The sequence below is a fragment of the Labeo rohita genome, chromosome 17 (assembly GCF_022985175.1).
Source record: "Labeo rohita strain BAU-BD-2019 chromosome 17, IGBB_LRoh.1.0, whole genome shotgun sequence".
In the NCBI taxonomy this organism is placed as follows: domain Eukaryota; kingdom Metazoa; phylum Chordata; class Actinopteri; order Cypriniformes; family Cyprinidae; genus Labeo; species Labeo rohita.
The window spans coordinates 31,376,686-31,402,652 of NC_066885.1; the positions used below are offsets into that span (position 1 = coordinate 31,376,686).

The 25,967-nt window shown below is 35.8% G+C and overlaps 1 protein-coding gene across 4 annotated transcripts in view; it reads right to left on the bottom strand.

The window, feature by feature from the left end:
- Positions 1-25,967, bottom strand: part of LOC127179975 (rho guanine nucleotide exchange factor TIAM2) — a 127,268-nt gene that overhangs the window by 26,109 nt on the left and 75,192 nt on the right. For 3 of the 4 annotated variants that reach the window (XM_051133843.1, XM_051133842.1, XM_051133844.1), the window contains exons 4-16: positions 20,315-20,795; positions 20,017-20,186; positions 18,665-18,889; positions 15,225-15,410; positions 14,351-14,497; positions 13,611-13,655; positions 10,041-10,097; positions 8,755-8,922; positions 6,596-6,700; positions 6,412-6,490; positions 6,204-6,293; positions 5,805-6,017; positions 706-788 (exon numbers count right to left, since the gene is read on the bottom strand). In XM_051133843.1, the coding sequence (XP_050989800.1) occupies positions 706-788; positions 5,805-6,017; positions 6,204-6,293; positions 6,412-6,490; positions 6,596-6,700; positions 8,755-8,922; positions 10,041-10,097; positions 13,611-13,655; positions 14,351-14,497; positions 15,225-15,410; positions 18,665-18,889; positions 20,017-20,186; positions 20,315-20,795 (2,049 nt within the window). The remainder of the gene's footprint in view (positions 1-705; positions 789-5,804; positions 6,018-6,203; positions 6,294-6,411; positions 6,491-6,595; positions 6,701-8,754; positions 8,923-10,040; positions 10,098-13,610; positions 13,656-14,350; positions 14,498-15,224; positions 15,411-18,664; positions 18,890-20,016; positions 20,187-20,314; positions 20,796-25,967) is intronic. The other variant, XM_051133845.1, reaches the window with a different exon arrangement.

A 25,967-nucleotide genomic window follows, 5' to 3' on the forward strand; every position in this document is an offset into this window, starting at 1 on the left:
CTGTATTAAAATAATATACAAATGGCCCTGGTCACTGAGATGGATGAACAGAAGTGGTGGAATTCAAGGAGAACTCATGTGCAGTGTTAAAGCACTGTCTGTACACAAAAACATACATGCATCTCTGAGAGGCCTATGACATTCTTCAGCACAGCATGTGAGGATTAATCAAGATCAATATGAGTTTTTTTTTTGTAACTCGTACGTTTTTGTGTGTTTAGCCTTCAGCATAAATAAAAGCTCTTGTGCTGGTGACAGTAATAAGCAAGCAGTGTGAAGGCCAAATATCCATGAAGAGGCTAATTACTAAGTGATAACGAACACTGGCAGACAAGCTTTGACAATGCAGCTGCTGCTCAAAATACACTCACTCTGTCTTTGTGGGGATTTTTTCATGGGCTTCTATTGTTGTATATTATGCTAATTGTACTGATTCATAATAATTTTACCCCCTAAAACTTGAACTTTTAAATATTAAAACATTATTTAGCATGTTTGTTGATGTGTTTTCATCGTGAGGACATTTGTGAGCACCTCACAATGCAAAAGGACCTCACAAAATGACAAGCACACAAATGTGTACACTGTGAATCCATAAAACAAACCAGACACTGAATTCAGTCTACATACTAGCCGTTAAAGGCAAAACTGCATTTCAAAATGCCATCAGCATTTGTGGGATTGAAAAATCAGATTATACTTTACCTTACTGTACTGAACTGTTCGATGGTTGTGGTATGGATTCTGAAGACCATCATTTACAGCCAAGCCTGCCACACAGGACACATCTGAGGAGAAAGAAATCTTTATGCAATAGGTCACACATACAAGTAAAGATGCTAATACTAAAAGTGTATGCACTACTGTATTAGAACTGTAGAAATTTGGTAACTAAAATACCATATTCAATTTACCACTTTCAGAGTTTGAATTGGCAGAAAATGTACTATGTGGAGTGAATCACAATGGGGGTGAAATGTGATGCTTTAACCAAAAGAAGAACCTGGGCCATAACTCTCTCCCTCAAAACAATTATGAGACTACATGGGATCTCTTTGCTAGTGCCTTTTGGTAATGTCAAACATGTCACATTTTTTGGTGAAAATTATGCAGAAAAGATTGTGTCAGTAATAATTGTATAGTGCTTTTCTCACTTCTGTGCAGTTACCTAAAATCACTTTCTAATGGCTTCAACATATCTGGCAATACAGCGCCTCCACAGACAAACAGAAGTTCCTGCAACAATAGTGCAGCAGTTACACAAATGCATTGTGTGAAACAGTGTGATGTTTGTTTTAATTTTTTATATATATTGAAATTGAAATTTAATTAAATTTAAATAAAAAATGTTCTATGTTAAAAATGTGTGATGGAAAAGCCTAATTTTCAGCAGCCATTACACTAAATTACTGTGAAAACATTAGTTGCTTCTAGCAACTAATAAAACTATTGTTTTTCAGAGGACTGTCCACATACTACTGTCCTGAAAGAAGAAAGCAAAATAAATCTAACCAGGACAGAGCAGTGAATGGCCCAGATGCACAACAACAGGAGGCTAAGTGCATTGCAGAAGCAGACACCTCAATAGTGCTCACCCAGCAGCTTCAATGAACTGTACACACTAAACACATCTGACACTGGCTAATAAGTTGGGGAAGTGCAAGTTCTGAGACAAATGCCAATACAGGCCAATCACACCAAATGGAAAATACTACATGAATGAAATTTCACAATTTTGTTAATAAAGCTCAGTGATTATCAAAATACAAACATGAATTTCAAAAAGCTTGCCAATGCTTTCTCTAAGACTAGCTTAATAAGTAAATATATATTCATATTCCTGCATTTTAATTATTTTGGCCCTAAATGTGGCGACTACAATCTTCAACCATTTTATATTACACCATATGTACAACCACATATAATTTCTATCATGTTTTAACTTCTTGATGCTTCATATTCTTGATGATTATGCAAGTTGTTGCTTTACCATGGTTGCACACTATGTTGCTAAACGAAGTTCGAAGGGTGGTTTCAATGACAGGAACAGAGGCTTACTGCGAACTACTACACAGGAAAACCAATGTATGTACTCTTTCTCTTTTGCTGTGAGTGTGTAAAAGCACTTGTTACAGAAAATATAGAGATCATGTTTTTAGATACATCTAATGAAAGCCCTGAATATAAAAAAAACATAGATACATTTATCATATTTATTTATAAGCTATTATCCATACTACAATTAAGATGTACTCAAGCACAGGCAGTTTGTCAGTGTGACCTAAGCTAAAGCGTCTTTATCAACTAAACTATCAAAATCGTAAGTAACTAACTACGTTTTTGTGTTAAAAAATTACAAAGAGAAACTATACCTTTGTTCTTGACAAGTGTGCTGATATGCCTCTTTATTCTAAAGATTATTCCCATTTCTTTTTTCAGCCTCCTGTATCATGAGCAACCCATGATGCATTGTGTGACATGATGCAGTAGTTAAGTGGTTTGGCTTGCAGTCTGAAGCATCAATTTCATGAAGGATCTCAACCACACATTGTACATATTGGTTTGAAGCCCCTATAACCAAGTGCAGACTACAGACACTACTGAGCATGAATACTGAACATGGTTGTATTCAAAGTTTTACGCAACGAGACATTGCAGCTATTATGACAGCAATCAACTTGTTTTAAATCTGACTAGTTTTATTGGTGTACACCTTGTCCCAACTGCCCCCCTCCTTTTCTTACTTTTCTTTTTATGTGATAAAAATAAAAAAGTCTTTACAATGGCACTTACTGTATAAAGGTCCTTGATAATATAATTTTAACAGCTCCACTGCAAGTTTTTGTAACACTTTATTTTACGATGTCCATTTTACATGTTACATTTACTGACTTTATTAATAACAATAAATTATGCATAATTCCATGCAACTAACCCTAATCCAAACTCCATTCTAACCCTAACCATATAGTAGTACATGTAGTCCATTAATATTACTCAGTACTTACATGTACAAATTACACAATTACAAATTAGTAATTTTTTACACCTCCGATTTAAAAATTCATTTTCTGGTATGCACACCCCATACTTCACAATCCAACATATTAAGTAAACATATTCCCTTGTGTACTAGGGTGGTTTGATAGAAATAAGATAGCGTTTTAAAATGTGGTTCCTTGAAACAAACGAAATGTCTCAACTTAGTGCCTGAACTATCTTGGTTTGACAGGTTTGGTACTTGAAGAGCTGCCAAGAAATGCTAAACGACTGATGCAAGGGTCTTCATTTTTAGCCTTTGTTGTGGATTTTTAACAATCACACTGAAGCGTCTTACAGTTCTGTGTTACTCAAAGGTCATTTATCCGTCACGGATTTCCAAGTGAAACATCTTGCTTGATTTTGTATAATCAATAATATAGAAAAATCAGCAGATACTACAGAAGTAATCTGAACTGGACATGAACCAGTAATAAGAAAAGAAAGATATATACAGCTAAATATTTATACATATACTGCAATGCATTACCTTAGACTCACATTTTAGTATGTGTATTTAACTACTTAAAATATTAATAATATATGTAATGCTGTTACATTGTACTTGCATTTAAAATATCTGCACATAATTGCAAAATGCATTTACACTTTTGACCAAAACATGGCAATACATTTTTCAGAACGTAAACATTGCATCAAATGCTTAACATGTAAGTGCTTAGGGGTTAGCACTTAATATTAACTTAATTAGTAGTTAAGCCACTTAATATAAAGTGGATATATATATATATATATATATATACATATATATATATACATACATATATATATACATATATATACATATATATATATATATATATATATATATATATATATATATATATATATATATATATATATATATATATATATATATATATATATATATATATATAAACCTGACTTACAAAACTCTCAAGTAACCAGTGCTTACATGAAAACAAAGATTCTCACTGCTCATGAAACATATTCTGTAATTCAGAACAAATAATCACTGATATCACAAAAGAATAATTAAATGTAGCAATAAATGTGCTGTAATGTTCATTCTGTCAGACACCTACCATGCAACGGCAAAAGCAGCCAGGGTTCAAAACCAGCACGAAACAATGGTCCTGCTCACAGTACATAGACTGCTGTTTATCTCTTTCATAAATGACTGAGACGTTACAGACAACAGTCCAATTTGAGGAAGTCAGGGGAAGGAAATTTGGGCAGGAAGTTTACAAATGAGGTGTGACAAGTGTCAAATGTCTTCAACATTGACTATAAACTATAAATGCATAACAAGTGAACAGAAAGTTGTCAAAGATACAGTATATTTAGGCCATGCTCAATTAAAAAAAAAACTGCTACATCAACTGCTTTATATTTAGAAACAGATATCATCTGATATTCAACACTGCAGCACTACAGAGATGACAAACCAGGATCAAATACAATTTCTCATACTTTAAAATGATATTAAAATCATCAGTTTTGCAACATGTTAGTTTTAGTGCCACACTGTGCACCTGAGCAGAGAGAATGCAATAGTAACAGAGTGTCAACAGACCACATCATGTTAAAAAGAAGTATAACGTCAGCAAGAAAGTGATACTCTCTTTCTCACCAGCTGTCATGCAGGTGAGAAACGTTGGTGTCTAATGTGTTTGCTGTGTGTCTCTATTTCCGTAATTTCAACTACATAAAAAAGAGCAGCACAGAACTATACAAGCAGTCAACTGACTTATAAGCTTGAAATTAGTGAACTTGGCTGATTATGTAAGTTAGAAAGTGGTTAACCAACTGCATTTTCTTAGAAACTTGTTTTTAAAAACGCAATCATATGATTTGTTTCTTAAATGTGATGTATGTCTGAATCAAAATGGAAGGTGGAATTCAGGACTTGACATTAACTATTCAGAATTGACTGAATCATGAAAAGTGATCTCTATGACAGATGTTTGTGTGGAGGTGAAAGAGAGGGCTTAGTGATGTTGGAAACACTGAATTTTATATAACTTAGCACTAACCATGAACCTAATTCAAAATCTATGTTTATGCACTGTAGGTTAAAGAAATGCAAAAAGGAGTGCACATCCAAAAAACCAAACTGGGTTGAGGTGCATCTCACTTTGCAAGCAGTGAGTCTGATGAAGCCCTAACTGGTCTTCAAAATTGATTTGAAGGTCATGGAGTAACCTTAAGGCCTGGGTATACTTCATTGCATGCATTCCAGTCTGTCTATTGCACAGTTGAGCGAGTGTGTACGCTCCATGGACTGTGAGCCTGGATGAGAACATTCAGCGTGTGCAAACTACCTAATTGACCTTTGTTTTGAAATGTGACCTGGGACCACAAAATGGGACCAGTCATAAGAGACCAGTTTTGAGATTTATACATCATCTGAAAGCTGAATAAATAAGATCTCCAGTGATGCATGGTTTGTTAGAATAGGACAATATTTGGCCAAGATACAATTTGAAATTTGAAATCTGAGGGTGCAAAAAAAAAAAAAAAAAAAAAAAATCAAAATATTGAGAAAATCGCCTTTAAAGTTGTCCAAACAAAGCTCTTAGCAAAATATGTTCATGGAACATGATCTTTACTTAATATCCTTAATGATACTTAATGATTTTTGGCATAAAAGAAAAATTGATAATTTTGACCCAAACAATGTATTGTTGGCTATTGCTACAAATATATCCATGCTACTTATGGCTGGTTTTGTGGTCCAAGGTCACATGATTCATTCATGTGTAAATGTGTGTCTTCAGTACCTGTTGAGGACTTGGCTCTTTGGTGGTTTTGGAGGTTATCTCTGCGCAGAGACTGTGTATTTGCTGTATCTGTGTTGTGCTGAATGAAGGGTGGATGACGTTTCACAGTTAGTTGCAGAGTCTGATCGTTGAATAAAGTCTGTATCAGAGCCAGGTCCAGAGAAGACACCTCACAACCATTTAAAACCATGATCTCATCACCGGGCCTCAGACCTATCAGTTATGTAAAACAGCAGGAGTGAAGGAAACAAAGGTTATAGTACCCTTCAAAAGACAATATGTGAAAACACAAAAAATCTTTTGGTCTTTGTTCAAATATCAGAAAGGTGTTTCTAACACATATAAGCATAATCTACATATCCTCAGAGATAAAAGCTATAACTTCACAAGCAAAAGTACCTTCGCTGAAAGCAAGCCCATCAGGGAGAACTTCACTGACAATGATACGGCTGTTATTCAGGTTGTCTACATAGCCTGTAAGAGCAAAGCCTTGAGGACAAAAAAAAAACAAAAACAAAAAACTATCATAATACATCATAACGTGCCATCAGTCCCCATGAGTTTAAAAACAGCCACTTAAATTTCCCCTCTGCAGTGACTTGCTTACCAAAGTCTCCAGTTAGACTAGGTCTAGACATGTGCAGAGTGAAGACATTCAGCTGGCTGACTTCCAATTCGTCATATGACTAGGGTGAGACAGAAGTGCGGATAAGTGCACAATCATGCAGTTCAACAACTCTGCTTTTTATAAACCGGGCTGTGATAAAGCTTTGCCATTAGCAATATCTTACCAAGTTCTGCAGGAGCTCATCAGCTGATGGCACTGATACCTCCATCCTGTCTTCTACACATCTTCTCAGCCTTAAACAGTGAAGGCTAGGGTCCAGGCCCATGAGCTAAGAGAAGGAAATCTTTTTTTAAGATGCAACTCTTTCCACATACAAAAAATAAAATGTAGAGCATCAAAACATGGTGCTACCAAGTTTGATAATGATACTGAATAGTCATGTAACTAACACATAGAAGAGTAAGAACTACAATGAAGGGCACATTTTCGGTGAATAAAAACTATACTGTATGACGTCAGAAGAGTTGGATTATAGTGCTGAAATGCATGTTAATGCATGTTTTGGTTACAGTTGAGGTCAAAAGTTTACATCCCCCTTTCAGAAATTTGCAAAATATTAATTATTGTACCAAAATAAGAGGGGTCATACAAAATGCATGTTATTGTTTATTTAGTACTGACCTGATTAAGATATTTCACATAAAAGATGCTTACATATAGCCCACAAGAGAAAATAATAGTTGAATTTATAAAATGAGTTTACATTCCCTTGATTCTTAATACTGTGTTGTTACCTGAATGATCCACAGCTTTTTTTTTTTTTTTTTTTTTAGTGATAATTGTAGTGATAATCCCTTGTTTGTCTTGAACGGTTAAACTGCCTGCTGTTCTCCAGAAAAATTGGTTTTCCAGCATTTTTGTGTATTTGAACCCTTTCCAACAATGACTATGATTTTCAGATCCATCTTTTCATAGTGAGGACAACTGAGAGACTTATATGCAACTATTACAGAAGGTGTACCAGTGGGTGAAAACTTTTTGTTCAGATTCAAAAAGTTGTCACTCCCCAGCTCTTAAATCATTATTTTTTCTTCTGAAGGATCAGTGAGCATTTGAACCTTCCGTAATAGGTGCATATGAGTCTCTCAGTTATCCTCAGTGTGAAAAGATGGATATTTCAGCTATTATTTTCTCTTGTGGACTATATGTAAACATTGTTTATGTGAAATCTCTTATTCAGGTCAGTACTAAGTAAATAATAACATGCATTTTGTATGATCCCACTTATTTTGGTAAAATAATGAACATTTTGCAGATTCTGAAAGGGGGATGCAACCTCAACTGTATAAGAAAGGAGCAATGTGAAAATGTGACGTGAAAATACTTTTGTATTTCACAAAAGAAAGGTTTTTTGGTGTGGAACAACATAAGAGTTAGCAAATGGTGTAAGAATATTTGTTTGGGTGAATTATTTGTTATATGCAAAAATCTTTGCTGACAGTTCTATATTGTGGTTCTTTTCCAGCTATGTTTCTGGAGCTATGAGAATTGCTTTTCATGATTTTTCATTACTTTTTTTCCTTCACCATAAACTTGACAGTGGTCAGTCACTAAAATATCAATGAATGGGTGCAAGAATGGTGTCAGTTTTTTATTTATTTATTTACAAGTAATACTTGTTTAGCAAGGACACATTAAAATGATCAAAATTGGCAGTAAATATATTACACTGTAACAAAAATCTATTTACATCTATTTATGTTTTAAAAAAAACATTAAGCAGAACAACTATTCTCAACATGTTTCTTGAGCATCACAGCATATAAGAATGATTTCTGAAGAACTGTAATACTGATGAGCTTTCCCATTGCTGGAATAAATTAACCAAAATATTAAAATCGAGTTATTTTAAACTGCAATAATATTTCATAATATGTACTATATTATTGTATTTTTTGATCAAATAAATCCAGCCTTATTGAGCATTAGACACTTTTTCAAAAACATAAAAACAAATAATGTCAAATTAATTTGTGTGAGAAAAGCCAGGTGCTGAGGAGTCTCATAGACTCAGACTAACACAGCTGTCAAGCAGAGGGCATGATGTCATCTATTAAAGAATTTCTCTAGATATGGTCTATTATAATGTCACCGATAGCCTCGGGTAATCACAGGAGTGAAGTAGGCTACCATATACAAACACAATGATGTGTTTGCGTCTGTGCTGATTCAGACATAACAGGTACAGGTGTCAAATGATCAGAAACAATGTAACAGCTGACAAATCAAAATGGGTGTGTTGGTAAATCAAGGCAATTAGTCGGAACACTCTGCTGACTCTTTAAAATGAAGAGGTGGATTTTTTGAATTCACTAATCTTACCCTGCAGGTCTCAGTCAAGACATCCGTGACGGTGTGATGAGTTTTCAGAAGAACAGTAACAGTCTGGTAATTCGGCATATAGATGCACGTTGTGTTTCCCTGGCTGCAATCCCATCGGCTGCCTTCAGGTGGCACGATTGAGTAAACATTAGCCAAACTACCTAACCGCTGTGAAAGAAAAACGAGAAGGAGGATGACAAAGACCAAAAATTTTGAATCGGGTGAAATGCAAAGACTTTTTTAAAATACCTTTATTCCCTGGTTACTTACTTACCTATTTATAACACACTTTGTTATATATCCTTATTTGATTTAATAGCAGATTTGATAGAATTCTCTGATCTATATACATTTATAGCATTTTAGAAACCAAGGGACTTATAGACAAGTATAACAAATTCAAAGACTGACTATTTAAAACTAAAGCATTTGACATGGACTTGTTCCATGACTCACATCATGACGAATAGTGGCATCATTTTATGCTTGTGTAACACACACCAGATAAAACATGTCACGTCCCACCTCCAAAGGTACAGACCGTCCACACATTAAACTCAATGAAGTAATGGCCTTTTTAGTTAGGGAAACAGAGTTACCTAAGACAAGTTGTATAACCCTATGTTTGTCCAGCGAGTGGTGTGAATGAAACCCTGGCCAGCGGTAGAATGAGTGTGCATTCATTTAACTCCGTAACGGTCAACTTTCCAACAGAGCAGCCAAGGGCAACCGCCCAGTACACGTTCCTCAGTGTGTGTGGCTCTCAGCAGCAGAGCCTCGACTTCAGACTTTCCTCTCTAAAGTGGGAAAAATCATTTATGGAAGCTAACCTCCACCCAGAATGCTAAAGATGGAATGATGAAGAAAAGGCTCTTGCTGTCTAGAATGACTGCTATCCTTTAACATGGTCTCTTAGCAACATCGGTGTGTTGGTCTCCATGTATCACTGAAGTGGCACACAGTGAACCATGGACAGTGTTTCAGAGAAATACAAGCAATCACAAATTGTACACGTGACTCAATCCACAGTCTTGTTTAAAATGGAACAAAATCAGACAATAGTTCTCCTCGTGTTCTAAACCAGCATCGCAGCTCACCACCAATTAAAATGTGTGCATCTATCAGCCACAATAAATTATTTTTATACACATATGATGAACAAAAAGACAACACAAATATATTTGTATATGTATAATATCTCGGTTTACAAATTTATTATTAAAAAGCAACCAAGTAAACCTGAGTTTTGTCCAGTGGAAGGATTCTGTAAATACACAGTAACGTACCTCAAAACTACAATGAGGAATAGTGTTTAGATGCCCTTCACCGTCAGTGTCAAAGACCTGAAACAAGAGGGAAAAAACAAATCATTGCAGTCTCATAAAACTCTTAGTCATATTTTGTCAGACGGAACAAAGCCATGGTTACAAACACTACAGCGGACAAACTATCATTTTGTTTCTATATAAAACGTCAGCCAAGCAAGTTTCCTGTAGTGAATCTATTTTGATCTTAAACAAAAGCTTCAAGACTTGAAGCACTGGAAGTAAAGAGCACTATACTGGTTAGTAGGATGAACAATCATGCTGAATGTTTAATGTAAGACTTTTGATTTCTAATTTATACTTTGGTGTAGCCTTCTTATGACAGATTGCTTTTGTATGGCCATGGATGGTCAGGGTTTTAAACATTTTTAGATTTTTCCCTGAGGCCCACTTATAATATTAATTTTTCCTCATCTTTTTTTATCCTCTGCTTGAGCCTTAGAAACAGACTAGATTTTTTTCTTGACTTGCCTCTAAGACTTCTAAGTAAACAACCTCTTTGCATGTGAAATGAGAAACTTTACTGAGGCATTTTCACATCAAAGCATAATGCAAATAAACAAATTGATGCACAGACAAATTGTCTATTCACACCAAGAGCAAAATTAATATCTATCAGGCTAAAGTAATAGAAAAATTGAAAATACAGTAAATAAAGATCATAAACTATGTGTGTAGTTGTACTGAATTTGTATACAAATTATAAACTGCATGCATGAACTAGAATTTACATTACTTCGTTCATAATTATTTTAATCTTTCTACAGCACTAGTTTTCATATTTTTATACAAATGGAAGAAAATGGAAATGTAAAAATCTTGATGGAGTACATTAACATAGTTCACTATGAACATGAGATCTATGGAAGCCCATTTCCACCACTGAATAAAAAATAAAAAAGGTAATTGCAACTTTCAATATCTCACAATTCAGCCTTTTTCCCCTCAGAATTGCATGATACAAACTCGCAATTCTGACTTTTTTCACGGAATTGTGAGACATTAACTTGCAATTGCGAGACATTAACTTGCAATTGCATGTCGTAAAGTCAGAATTATAAGATCTAAACTTACAATTGTGAGTTATAAAGTCAGAATTGCGAGCTATAAAGTAACAATTCAGACTTTTTTTCCTCACAATTGCGAGACATAAACTCTGAAGTCAGAATTGAGAGATGTGCTTATATTTCTACAAAGATGTAAAAACATTACATTTTAAATGTAATGTTTTTAAAAGAATGTTCACAGAGACTGCATTTATTTGATTACAATGTAATAAAAATAGCACTGCTGTACCACAGTACAATACCATTTAAATTTGTTTTAATTTAATGTCAAATTATTTAGAATTTAAATTAATTTTAATATGTTGATTTGGTGCTAATTATAATTATAACCAATGTTGAAAACAGATGTGCTGCTAAATATTATTGTAGAAACAGAGATACATTCATGTCCAGAATTACTGGATAAATAGAAAGAAAAGCATTTATTTTAAATAATCTTATGAAGAAACTGTACGTGTTAATGGCATAGGAGGGCCTAGTAACTGGGGACCCAATTTTAGAGGCTAAACAGGATTACTGTCAAAGAACTAACAATTTGCTTCTTTGTGAAAGCAAGACCAAAAGTAGGCTTAATTGATGTGACTGATTGATGTTTTTCAAATCTCAGTGAGAGACAAAGAGGTGAAAAGAGACACTATGACTTGATGGCTACTGCAGTGTCTTTAGCAAAAGGCTGGCCTGTTTAATATTTAGCAACTAGCATAGGGCTCTTATACCATCCATCTGTGCGTCGCTGCGGGGTAGAGTACAGCAGGCTGCAATTTACCACATATGGCTTTTAATAATTCATAATACATTTCTCCCTCTGTCTGTCTCCACACCTCTGCCTTCTGTGGTGTGAAATGAAATTGGGGCTCGTTAGCCAAGCTGGCTGGATCTCCCATTACATGACACATGTCAGGAAGGGACAGGAACTTCAGTGTCAGTGATTGGAGACTTTTATTTATTTTTTTTTTTTACCTTTCGTCCACTTAAGATACTACTGGATTTACTTAGTGACAGAAATGAACAATTTAACTTTTTATTAAGGACCAATATTTGTCCCATGGATTTCATTTTCAGTATTTTTTTTTCTAAATATATAAGAACATGTTCATTTATGTCAAATACTTCATTTTAATTATTATTACTATTACTTTTGAATTATTTTATTTAGGCCTTGTATAAAATATTATGAAATATGTTAACATAAAACTAATAAAAACAAAATGTATTAAGGGACCTTTTGTCATTACATCTGCAGCATTTTTATTACTTTCAGCAACATTTTTCAGTTAATTTCTGGCCCTGGGTTCTTTATGCATGAGAATGTGCATTAATAAAGTTGGGACAACCAGGACAATCACTTAAGAAGGGGGTTATGAATTGTCATGCCATCTACTATCTACACAGACAGCTGATTTCTAAAACTGAAAACCTAACCGCATATGAACATCATAAATCATTTGGAGACATTTTTTTTTTAGTGGTGAAACAAATTTTTCCACATGAATAATGTCCAGAAACAGCACAAACCAAAAAAGCATGCAAGTCATACAGATGATCAAGTTTAGCAAGCTAAATTTTTAAGATAGTTTCCCAGAAGCTATTGTTAGAAGCTAAAAGTGAGTACTGGGAACAAAACTGGTAGTTTGTAGAGGATGTCCAGAAAACATTTTAGTGGTGTGAATAAAGTCTGAGATTATACTTAATAATAAGATTATTCTGATTTCTAGAGGCTGCAGCAATATTATCCTTCCAGTTGTTATGTTTACAAATATTTCAGGAAATTACATGAAGTCAATCAAGCCATTTACAGAGAGCAATGTAGAGTCAATGTAGAGCCAGTTTAATTCACCAACGTACTCCTACTGCATTTTTTATTCAGTTATTTTCAATAGATATTTTAACTGAATTGAATTGAATTCAATTTATTTCACTGCAATACTGGAACTGAGTAGGACATGCAATTCTGTGAACCAAAATCAATGCCTTAAAGTGTTACTTAAAGTGTTTTCTAGGTAGGCAGCTTACTAGTTTTTGGGACAGAGTTTATATTAAGTGTCTAAAGTACATACATTTAAATGATTAATTTGATACAATGTACTTATTGTGTACACACATTTTACACATCATATATATATATATATATATATATATATAAATAAATAACTGCATGTAATTACAGCTGTAATTAATTTCTGTAAATACATTTGTAATTACATTGTTGGCCCTAATCTTTCCTATTAACAGACAATTAAACCTAACTATACCACCCAAATATGTCCCTAACTTTAGCCATATCCCAACTCAATTTTTTTTCCCTTGACTTAAATACATTGAAGTTAATGACACTTAATATAAGGTGGGATCATTCTGGAATATAGCTATTGTGTGCAGGTCAACAGAGGGTCGAAGAGGCATTTATATGTCTACAAGGAGCCATGCTATAGTAGCTGTGGCCTACAAAGCTAATATACCTTACCTGAGGAAGACCACTGTAAGAACAGCAGCTCAAATCAATGAAATCCTTTTAACAGGGACAAAATAAAAAACACAAAATGAGGGATCTTCACTTTTTATACAGACTAAGATGGTTTTCTGGCTGGTAAAGCAGTGCAGCAAGCTCAACAAAACAAGCATTAGTGACTTACTTTGCTGCCACTTTTTATTCCAAACAATACACAGTACTGTAATTGTAGAGGAAGTCCCTCTGCAACAACCTGGTGTTAAATGCCATGCTCAAGGGCACGGTCATGACAGAAAATCTATAAAATTCTCCGGCTCATGGGTCAACCATCTTTAGATTTAAACAAACAGCCCAGTGCAGTTCCTTAACTGCTAATTCACCACTATTATTAGCACAGTATATTAACATCTCAACAGGGAGGAAACATCATCAGCTTCATCAATGTCTCAAGGCTTTACACTTGGTAACCAGATATGAAACTCTACATCTGAAAACAGCCCTCTTATTATCTTGATGCATTTCTGAGAAAGGAGAACGAACAACATTTTTAATCCTGCCAGCTCTGTAATTACTACCTTTAGAGAGTCCTTATTTATCAAAGTCCTGTTATTTGCACCTGTGGGAAGAATTTCCCACCAGCATGACACATGAGTTTCAAAACATAAAAGGTAGAAAAACTGATATGTAAATGCACTTTCCAAGCATTTGTGTTATGACACACAGTCACGACTGTTCAGACAGAGTGGGTGTAATACCTGTGAAACAGAAGGCTTTTTTTCATGACCTCGCTTGGTAAGAGTATCCAGGCCCTTGAGGGAAGAAAAGACCCCTTTCTTACTGCGACCTCGGTGGGACAGAGACAGACAACGCTTTCGCATTGTGGCTTCATCTCTGGAACAGATCTGTATGACAACAAACAGATTGGCTGCAATGGTAACTAGGCAAGTATTCCATTTTTGGAAATAAAATGGCTTCCTCTCATAGTAATTTCAGGAGAGAAAGTCGATAGAAATACAGCACAACAGTTAGCTTTCTAAAGCAAAATTCTAATTCATTTTCATTAAAGAAATTAATCTTTTATAACATTATATACAGTAAACCTGTCGGAATGATTTCAACTTCATTTAAAAAATGAGTATAATAGCTGAATTCCCTGTGAACAACTATACTCCCTCTCTCTGATTGATGGATCAGGACTGTGGGCAGTGTTGTTGTTACCATAGAAATGAGAATCATGCCAAAAGAGCTCAAGCAGCAACCACCTGCTTTCATGAAGCATCACGAATGACAGTCAGAAGAAAGAAAGTCAGTCTCCCTACATTCTCAGTCAACTTATATATGTGAACATTTTGCAATAAAACAACAAATGTATTTCAATCTTATTTTATTATTATTATTATTATTATTGTATTAAATTATACTGTTGTTTTGATTCCATCACAGAAATTGCATGGGATGAGTAGTTAACTGCTAAGCAGTTCTCGGGCTTAATACCTTTGTCTTCAAATTATATTAAAAACAAAACTTGATAATTTTTTGTTTTTGTTCATTCATTAATGTTTTGAGATCCTCATGGAGAAAATGAATGAGAAATATTTATTGTGTTCTACAACAGCTTTTGATACTAACCAGTGCATGGAAGGAGGAAACAGAGAAGATTCCCAGACGGGCTAGTGCAGCTTTGGTCGGGCGGCTGGCCGTGGCTAACAGGCTCTTGGGGTTGGGTAACTCGCCACCTTGCAAACTGGCCAGGTAGCAGCGCATGCGGAAAAGGTCCATGTTGAAACGCTCAAGATTCTGTTCCCACTGTTGGATCTGTCCGCAAATTAAAAAAAAATAATAATAAATAAATAAAGGTTGGTGAGGAAGGGCATCTCATCCACTAAGTGACAAACTACTGCTTAGCACAATCATCATTTGTAATCTATGGTGGCAGAAACAGCATGACTAAATGATCTTTGTGGCTGTAATTGCTCTCAAATGTGAGAAGGCAATCTCCAATTGCCATTATTATATGTAATAAAAAACACAGGGGCAACCACTGGATTTAGTTCTCTGCTTGTTTGACAAAACAGATGAGGAAAGTAAAAATAACATGCCGTTGGTCATTAGTCATATTCATGTCGTTACTCACAGCTCTATGAACAATATCAGTATATGAAACTTTATAATACTCTAGTCTCATATAGCTAGGCATCTGAATAAACACCATTTGTCTGGTCAACACCGCAGCCAGGAAACAACCACTTAAACAGGAAGAGATTGTTTGACTGACATTTAATGTGACCAACCAGAGTTTATTTTGTTTTGTTGTAATGCACCATTCTGAGGCTGTGCTTAAATGAGTAGTTCACTTCCAGAACAAAAATTTACAGATAATGTACTCCCCCCTTTGTCATCCAAGATGTTCATGCCTTTCTTTCTTCAGTCATAAAGAAATTATGTTTTTTGAGGAAAACATTTCAGGAATTATCTCCATATATTGGACTTCTATGGTGCCCGTGAGTTTGATCATTAAAAAAATAGTTCCAATGCAGCTTCAAAGGGCTCTAAATGATCCCAGCTGAAGAATAAGGGTCTTATCTAGTGAAACATTCGGTCATTTTCTGGAAAAAAATAAAAATAAAAAAAAAAATTAAAAAAAGTATATACTTTTTAACCTTAAATGTTTGTCTTGTCTAGCTCTGCGATATGCATGCGTAGTCTGTGTAATCAATACAATACGGGTCAATACAGTTAGGGTAGGTCGAAAAACTCCCATCTCATTTTCTCTTCCAACTTCAAAATCATCCTACATTGGTGTTTTACCTTTTTTTGTAAAGGGTATTTGAACTTCTTCGCATGTTCACTTTGTAAACACTGGGTCGGTACTTGAGAAAATGAGATGGGAGTTTTTCGACATACCCTAACTTTTAGGGATGGGTCGATAAACTGTTGCAACGCGAATCGAGAAATGATTCAGCATTGATTTGAGATTTTCCGAACACGTCACTATTCTTTCTCAAATCGATTCTGAGCTTAGTTTTGAACAGCAGATGGCACTGCTTGCTTTAGAAACAGCCGTGCTCTGCTTGTTTCCAAATCCTTACATGGACTTGAACCTAAAATAATAATTTATACAATTTGAAAAATTTGAAGCGAATTACAAGGGTGTTCACAGTGTGCTGTGTTTACAATAATCTTGCATCATAAAAGCATTCTGAGCCAAGGTAAAATTACATGACTCAGACGAACGCACAAGTGAGCTCAGAATCGATTCCAAAGAGAATGGCGATGCATTTGGAAGATCTCAGAATCGATCCACGAATCAATGTATTGTCCCATCCCTACTAACTGTATTGACCCGGATTACACAAAGTACGCATGTGCATGGCAGAGCTAGACAAGGCAAGTATTTGAGGTTAAAAATTATTTATTCATTTATTTTTTTTCTTTTTGAGAAAAGGTTTTTCTAGATAAGACTTTTCTTCCTCGGCTGGGATCGTTTAGAGCCATTTGAAGCTGCATTTAAACTGCATTTTAGATGTTCAAACTCACGGGCACCATAGAAGTCCTCTATATGGAGAAAATTCTTGAAATGTTTTCCCTCAAAAAAACATATTTTCTTTATGACTGAAGAAAGAAAGATCTGTAAATCTGTAAATTTTTGTTCTGGAAGTGAACTACTTCATTAAAAGCTTGTCTTCACTAATGACGGGGTTTGTTTGTTTTTTTAATGGGGAAAACTATTATTGTATATTCTGCACTTATTTTTAAGAGAAATAAATAAAATTATTTAAATTTATAACAGAGGATAAAAATATTACCATTGCATTGAATTTGCTTTTGTGCATTGTTTGTATGCTTAGGTTTGGGCTCTCAGCATCATTCATACAGTTTCTAATGAGTTTAGAGACACTGTGTAAATAAGTTTCTTGATTTTTGCTTTATTAAATTCTACCAAGTCAACCTCACAACGTTAAAACAAGTATAATGAGGCTGTACAGAGGGAATCTTACCCTAGGGAATCTCATGGGAATCTTACCCTAGCCCAGGAGTGCCTTTTAGAAGTGTGACACTGGATACTGACATACACCCATTACTACAAAAAGAGTGGCATGTTCATTGTAGTTTAGAGCCTATTAGGAACACACCGGCTTGTCTGAGTCTTTGAAGCCTGTTTGAGAAATTTGTTCTAATTGTGTGCCAGGAAATTTGATCCAGTAACAGGGATCTGTTTGTGATGCTAGTAAATTAGATTTACATATATGAGCCTGGCTGAATTCCATTTTAATTTCTGAGGTATGCGTGTGAAATAATCAATGTTTACTTCTAGACGGGAACATTTTTTGATTGCGGTTCTAAATGTGCAGTCCTACACATCTATCTTCAATTTGTTTCTCTGACCCTGCTTGTACTTTTCCTGCTTCTATAAAAGGCATATGTTTAACAGCCTTCAACGCAATTATAATTCAGTTAGGGAGGAAGGGTGAAGGAGGGGTCAGTGGAGACTTCAAACTACCCAGCTGGCACTGATTTGTGGGGACAGGACTTCAAAGTTGCCCAGTTTCTCAGACAATTCTAACCTTTTCCCCTTTATCAAATCTCTCATCCAGCGCCTGGTACCCCTCTAACTCCCCCATTTGACCTCTGCATCAGCTCCAGAGGTTCCCATGAAGCATTAACTTGATTGTTATCAGTCAGTGGGAAAACTACTAATACCATTGGTCAAATTAAGCTATGTGGGTCATGCAACCTCTAAAGCGGTATGTGGCGGTAAGATTAAGATGCCTTCTGGTAACATGACAAAGCCCTTAATGATTTATCCCAATGTTTTAGGCAAAATGGAGAGCTTAGTACATTCTCAAACTTGTCAATACAGACACACCACACTACAAAGCCTCAAACGTAATGACTTAAAGTACTAAAGTTCAAATGTTTGCATGTGCAGATGCACCTTCATTGTCTTTGAGAGATTCAGTCTTTATCTTACTCTGCTCAGTCAAATTTTCAAATTCAAACAATGTGTGACTGAAACAAAAAAGGACTTCATGCAGTATTATACCCATTTCAGACAAATTGTTGCTTACCTGATTTTCAATAGCCTTTCTGTTTTTGGGGTCACCAACGATGGACAACTGCAGCTCTGCCATTTTCCTCATCTTGCTGTCCATGTCGATCTTCTGGAGAAGACCACGGATCTGTCCACGTAACAAACGCAGTGTGTCCTCCTTCCCATAGCGTTTTGCAAATAAAGATGCACTAGCTGAATGAATGGCAGTTACCCAGTTCTCTAGGTCAGTCTGGTTGGAGGCCTAGAATGGAAAATAACACAAGGAAGGAAATGTGACCTTTTATACATAGTTATTATAAATATGGTCACTGTTTTAAAAAGTATGTTTGATTAGTAACGTAGAAATCCTGTGCAGTCTTTTTTTTAGTACTTCATTCTATATAACAACGTTAGTTTGTCCTTCCTTTTTTTAAGATTCTAAAAATGTATGTATTCCCATGTTTAAATTAGACTTTCAATGCCTCAAACTTTTGGACCCCACTTTATATTCGTTTACAAAAAAGATTTCATGTATTTAAAGGGACAGTTCACCTAAACATGGCATTTCTGTCAACTTTCTTCTGTTTATCACAAAAGATGATATTTTGAAGAATTTGGGTAACCACACAGTTGCAGTTCCCCATTGACATCTATAGGGTTTGGGGGGCGGGGGGGTTTGGGGCACTATGGAAGTCAATGGGGATCAGCAACTTTTTGGTTACCCACATCCTTTAAAATATCTTCTTTTGCGTTCAGCACAAGAATACATATAGAATAATTCATTTGAAACAACTTGAAAGTGAGTAAATTATGACAGTTTTCACTTTCGGGTGAACTATCAATTTATGTTTATGCTTGATATCAAAGGTCATTAATATCAGCAGAAACATCATTGACAAGTAAAGTGTGTGCAATGTTTTTTTATTTAGTAATAAATTTTGACACACTGCACTAATCAGAATTTGGAATAAATAGATATTGTCTGCTTGACTAAGCCAGAAATTTTATTGGCTTTAGAACATCTAAAGGTCAATGATTACACTACTATCCTAAATACATACATACATAACTTCATGTTTTCTGGACCAGTAATTTTCTCAACAGCAAGCAAGTGGCTGGTACTCAGTGGACTGACACTATACAGTACAGTTTATATTGTTCTCTCATTTCATGGTTAGTAGCATCAGCCAAACAAAAACACACTATTGTATTCCCAATTAGGTTGCAAACAACACAAAAGTTAAATGCTACACCATTTGTTAAAACAACTGAAAGTATCAGTAATTTTATAATATAAATTAACCTACACAGCATGTTATATGATTTAACACGTTATATGGTTAGCAGGCCATTAACCATGTTGTTGGTAAGCTAAGGTTTTTAACTGACCTGAAAAAGGTAAACATCACCATAGGTGTTACTGAGGCAGAACACATTCTCTTTCTTGGGGTGCTCAGGAACTGCCTGGACTACACCATCCTCTGCTAACAAGGCATAGCATGGAGACTCTGGCTCTGAAGAGGCTTTTCCATAGGTCTCATAGAACAGCATTGTGCAGCCTGCAAGAAAAAAAATAATAATAATTTGGTCATCACTGGCCACTTTGTCATGGTGTGTCCTTACTGCACAAAGGTGAGTGGCGCTGTAAAGTTATAAGCAGTAGTTATAGCAATCATGACATACTTACCCTTTAGAGTGACCCAGAATTGCTTCCATTTTCGACGGCCCACTAGCTCTAATTTGCGGTCTTTGTGTACAGTAAGCAAGGGCTTGAAGGAGAGCCATCCGGCCCGTCTAACTACACCCTTTTCTTTCTCAAACAGCAAGTCCAGCTGTTCTAGACAGCTGAGAATTTCTTGACTATTGTTCTCCATTTCCTCTGAGGAGCTCTCACGCCAGTCTTCTCGATCACCTTCTGCTGGAGGCCGACCAGTCTTTAGCTCTCTCATGAAGTTCTTGTAGGTGTTTTGCCGCAAAACATCAGTACCCAAATGAAGGGCACCGGCAGAGCCGCTGCAGGTATTCAGTGACAGAGAGTGAGAGCGGGTTTGAGGCATGCTGTTGGGGACAGCCAGAAAGCTGGAGACCTGAGAGGGAGAACTGGTATCGGCGGTGAGGCCATCCACACCACTATCAAAGCAATCGACAGGCTCATTATATCTCAGCTCCTACAACAACAGCAAAGAGGAAATATTGTAAGACTGAGGTTATATTTATGGTGAAATGTGTTTACTTGGGACCATCAAAATATATATATTTAAAAACACACAGTTTTTTTTGTTTTGTTTTTTGTTTTTTTTTCTGCAGATTTTCTGGATAGGACAGTGGAGATTTTGACAGGAAGCTATTGGGAAAGATAGAGAGGGGTGGGATAGGGAAAAGTCCACGAGGCAGGATTCAAACACGAAAAGCGCAATTGCACCATATGTCGGCGCGCTGCCCACAAGGCTATTGGCGCAGACACCACTATGTTAAATCCATCTATAGCACCAATTTTTTTTCCAAACTGGGTCATTTCATTCAAATAAATTATTTATTTATTTGATAGTCGAAAGAAAATGTAAGTGGCGCTCCTTAAAGGAGATGTCTTTCTTTCTTTAGTCGATAAGAAAGTATGTTTCTTGAGGAAAACATTTAAGGAATGTTCTTCATACAGTGGACTTCTATGGTGCCCGTGAGTTTGAACTTCCAAAATGCAGTTTAAATGCAGCTTCAAATGGCTCTAAATGATCCCAGCCGAGGAAAAAGGGTCTTATCTTGCAAAACGATCGGTCATTTTTCTCTGCAATGCGCATGCATAGCCTGTGTAACCTGGGTCAATGCAGTTAGGGTATATCAAAAAACTTGTTTTCTTCTTCAAAGTAAAAAAAAAATACATCCCTGTTTTATTTTTGTATTTGTAAAGGACATTTGATCTTCTTTGCATGTTCACTTTGTGAACACTGGGTTGGTACTTCTGTAGGACGATTTTGAAGTTGGGGAAGAAAACGAGATAGGAGTTTTTCGACATTCCCTGTATTGAAAAACAACAACAACAACAAAAAAACAGTTCAAGAAGACTTAGACAAGCCGAGCATTTGAGGTTAAAAAGTATAGAAGTTGTCAATTTGTTTTGAAAATGACAGATCGTTTTGCTAGATAAGACCCTTCTTCCTCGGCTGGGATCGTTTAGAGCCATTTGATGTTCCATTTAAACTGCATTTTGGAAGTTCAAACTTGGGGGCCATGGAAGACCACTATATGGAGATAATTCCTGAAATTTTTTCCTCAAGAAACATTTCTTATCAACTGAAGAAAGAAAGACACAAACATCTTGGATGACAATGGGGTGAGTAAATTATCTGTAATTTTTTGTTTTGGAAGGGAACTTCTCCTTTAATGCTAAAATTGCCAATGTTTTGTTGGTATGTGTTTCTTGGTGTTGCAAGTGGCTTTTAGCATGCACTATTCCTTTACCTCCTTTAACACAATTCTATGTTTTGTTTTTGTTTTGTTATTTTTTTTGTTTTTTTGTTTTTTTATAGACAGAGACCATTTCCAATATTACTCATACCATTTGTCCTACTGGTTTTGAGTTTTATACCTCAGGTCATTTGCATAAATATTATGCAACAAATGTTATCCAACAAATGTTATACTTTGACTTGGGGACAGAGAATTGAGCAACAATAACGCCATAGCAACAATCACAATAAGAAAACTAAAACAAAATAACAAATGTTAGTAATCGCTGATGCATGACAGTAAGTGCAAGCTCAAATCTCTGTAATACTACATAAACTCATGGAAAATGAAAGCCATGGGCACACCTCTTTACTCATTCCTCATTCACCATGAATACACAGTATTTTCAGTAAAGGAGTGTCATTTGAAAACTCTCATTAAGAGCATCAGTTCCCTTCTGCTTGTAGTGAGGAGTGCACTTCAAAAGAAATCTGAGTAGGAGGATCCTTCTTGAGCATCTTTCCTCAAAGTCTACACATCTCCAGCAGCTGACACTAATTACACAAGGGTTCAGATGTGCCAACAACACTGTGTAAAACTACAGCTGATGTCTGGCATTCAGTGCATATTTATGACAGCAAGAACGTAAAATTCAATATTTCTTAACAATAACAGCAAAAGTTAAACTTGCAAGTTGGCATGGCCACACTATTATACATACCATGTTGAAGCTGTCCAGTGATCCAGGAAGCTATCATATTACCAGGGTTCTAGCAGGCTCTCAGAGTATATCTGAATTATACCATAAGGACTTTGTGGCTGTCAAATTACAAAAAAATGACAGAGCATTTCCTGGGCTAAATCATTAAGACTGGTTCATAATAATATATTTTAGATCACAGGTATGATTATGACTGGATATCAGCACAAAATTCTCATAAAATGTTATCTGATTTTCACTGAAGTCATAATAAATATGGTAAATTTATAAACAGCACACAATGTCTAGAGCCAAATCTTTATTCAGCAAATATTCCAGGACATGGAACAGTGTGTGAACTCCTTTATTTACAAACTAAAACTCCCTATTTTTCATTCCCTATATTTGCATCAGTTTAATGCATACTGTATATGAAGAGTTCAGATGCAAACCAGCTAAAAAGCCATCTCGGTCAAAAATGAGATAATGATACTGAGTGAATGCTCTCGACACATATTATACGTCCATCAAATACTTTTTCTTCAAACTCGCTAAAATACCAGCCTCAGGCCAATCAGAAGTACAGGTACTTGCATAAAAAGCTATACATCTGAGCCTGAAAAAATGCACTTTTTAAAGAAAGACGTCAGATGGATTTAGCTGGTTTTGCATATGGAATGTCCTGTTTTAGCTCATGTCACAAAATTTTTAATAAAAGGACACGATTTTCAGGATTTTTTACTAAATGTTTTAACATAAATTTTATGGACAGTCATTCTCTAGCCTTCATTTTTTGAACAGAATTCCTATACAGAAATTCCTATACAGTAATGATCATCATCACTGGGAAGAAAAAACACAAAGCAGTTTTTAAACAAGGTATTAGAAGGGTCTTTAAAGTCCTTTTCTAAACCGTTTCACCAATTCCACTAAGACATAATACTTCTGCTTTCTCTAAAGTCAAGAAGTAAAGAAAATTAACTAAAACCATGCGGTTTTCTTGTATGGTAAGGCAAATCAGAAACACCTGACCTCACACAGAGAGTAAAATATAACACATTCTTTGGGTTCATGCAAACATTCACAGTTACATATAAAAGCGTTCCGGAGAACACCAGAGTTTGGCTGCGTTTCGTGAGTGGTTTGGCTGTGTTCCGTGAGTTCTGCTCGTCTTGAGTTGTATAAGGCAATGTTTTTTGCAATCAATAAATTTACGGTCATGAGACCGCTACCACTTTTCATATGTTGTCTTTTTCTTTTTCTGGTCAGCATGGATCTTTTTTACACTTTGTCACAACTGCGCCAATTGAACTTTTTCGCGGCTGGATTTTCTACATATGAATGGTGTAAACGTCTCAAAATTGCTCGTCGTCCTCGTTATATTCACCGGTCACCCAAACGCAAGCTGATTCAAGACAGCTCTTCTCCTTCTTTAATACCCGTGATTACTATAACGACAAGCATCCCCGCTGCGACAATGTGACTCGTACTCTCACACCTCTGGCTAGAGATGTGACTTACAATCTGTGTACGGAAACTCATGTGCCCCTCGACATAACTTTGCGCTACTGAACACTTGTTCCCTGGCCAACAAAGGTACACTGCTGAATGACATTATCATCGAGAGACAGTTGGACATACTACTACTCACTGAAACCTGGCAATTACCTAATGACTTTATTGAGCTTAACTTGTTGACTCCTTCTGGATACCACCATTTATCTAAGCCACGTCTCACTGGCAGAGGCGGTGGTCTGGCTGCTGTAATCAAAAACAACTATAAGACTGTCAACATTGATGCTGTTGTTAGCTTTGAATATCGGTCGTTTAGAATTGTTGGTCCTACACAACTTTTGATATTGTTGATCTACAGACCCCCCAAACACAATGCAAACTTTCTCTCTGACCTTACTAACCATTGCATGTGCTCAGCATAAGAATATTATTATGCTTGGTGATTTCAACATTCATGTTTATTCAGACTGTACTACTGCTAAGGACTTTATAGTACATAAATAAAGGTGATTTGATTTTCCTACACATTCTCATTCTCATACCCTTGATTTAATCTGTTCTGTTGGCATTGACAATGTTTATGTCCAGGGTCTCGAAGTTGGCATATCTGACCATAAACTCATTGACTTTAGTTTTTCTCTCCCCCTTGTAAAACCTAAAATTAAATCTAAAATATCCTATCGAAACATAAGAAAAATGAGTAAAGAAAATGTTTCTACTGCTATTGCAGCCTCCTCTTTCTCTCTGTTAATCTCTCCTGTCCTGATGAGATTCTTTCATTATATAATGAAACTACATTGAATGTCTTGGAAGCTCTAGCCCCCTTAAAGACCAGAACTGTCCCACTAACTCATTCTTCCCCCTGGTTTACCCCAGAGCTCAGATTAATGAAAGCTAAGTGTAGGCGCTTTGAGCGACTGTATAAGAAGACTTGACTTCTTGTTCATGCTAACGTTTATTCAGAACTCATGTTGCAATATAAAACAGCACTTAACACTGCCCGTTCTACTTACCTGTCCACTTTCATTAACAAAGCAAAGTGTAAACCCAGGTTTCTATTTTCTGAGATTAACAAACTGATCAAACCGCCATCTCCCTTTCATAATGGATCTTCTGACCTCTGTGAAAATGTTCTGACATTTTTTATACACAAAATTGACAATACACAAAATTTTCAATATATATCAATCTTTTTCTTCCTCTGCTCCTTTATAACCCTTTGCCTCTCAGATATCCTATTCACTCTCTATTTATTAATTCAAAATGCAGCTGCTCGTGCCCTTACATATTCCAAAAAAACCATACCACTCCTGTTTTACAGCAATTACAGTGGCTTCCTGTTATCTATTGCATTCAGTTTGATACTCATCCTAGTTTTCAAAGCTTGTCATGGTTCCGCACCTTTGTACCTTTCAGAATTAGTTCACCCTTATGTCCCTATGCGTACTCTAAGATCGAGTTCTGGGAATTTGCTTACGGTACCCAAGTATAGACTGTCTACTGTGGGTGGCAGGGCTTTCAGCATTTCAGCTCTCAAGCTCTGGAACAAACTTCCTCAAAACCTTCGTACTATCTCATCACTCCAGACCTTTAAATCTGATCTCAAAACTCACTTATTTAATATATGCTTTGTTAATTGACTGTCTGCCTCATTCTTCATTTCCATGCTTGCTTGCATTAT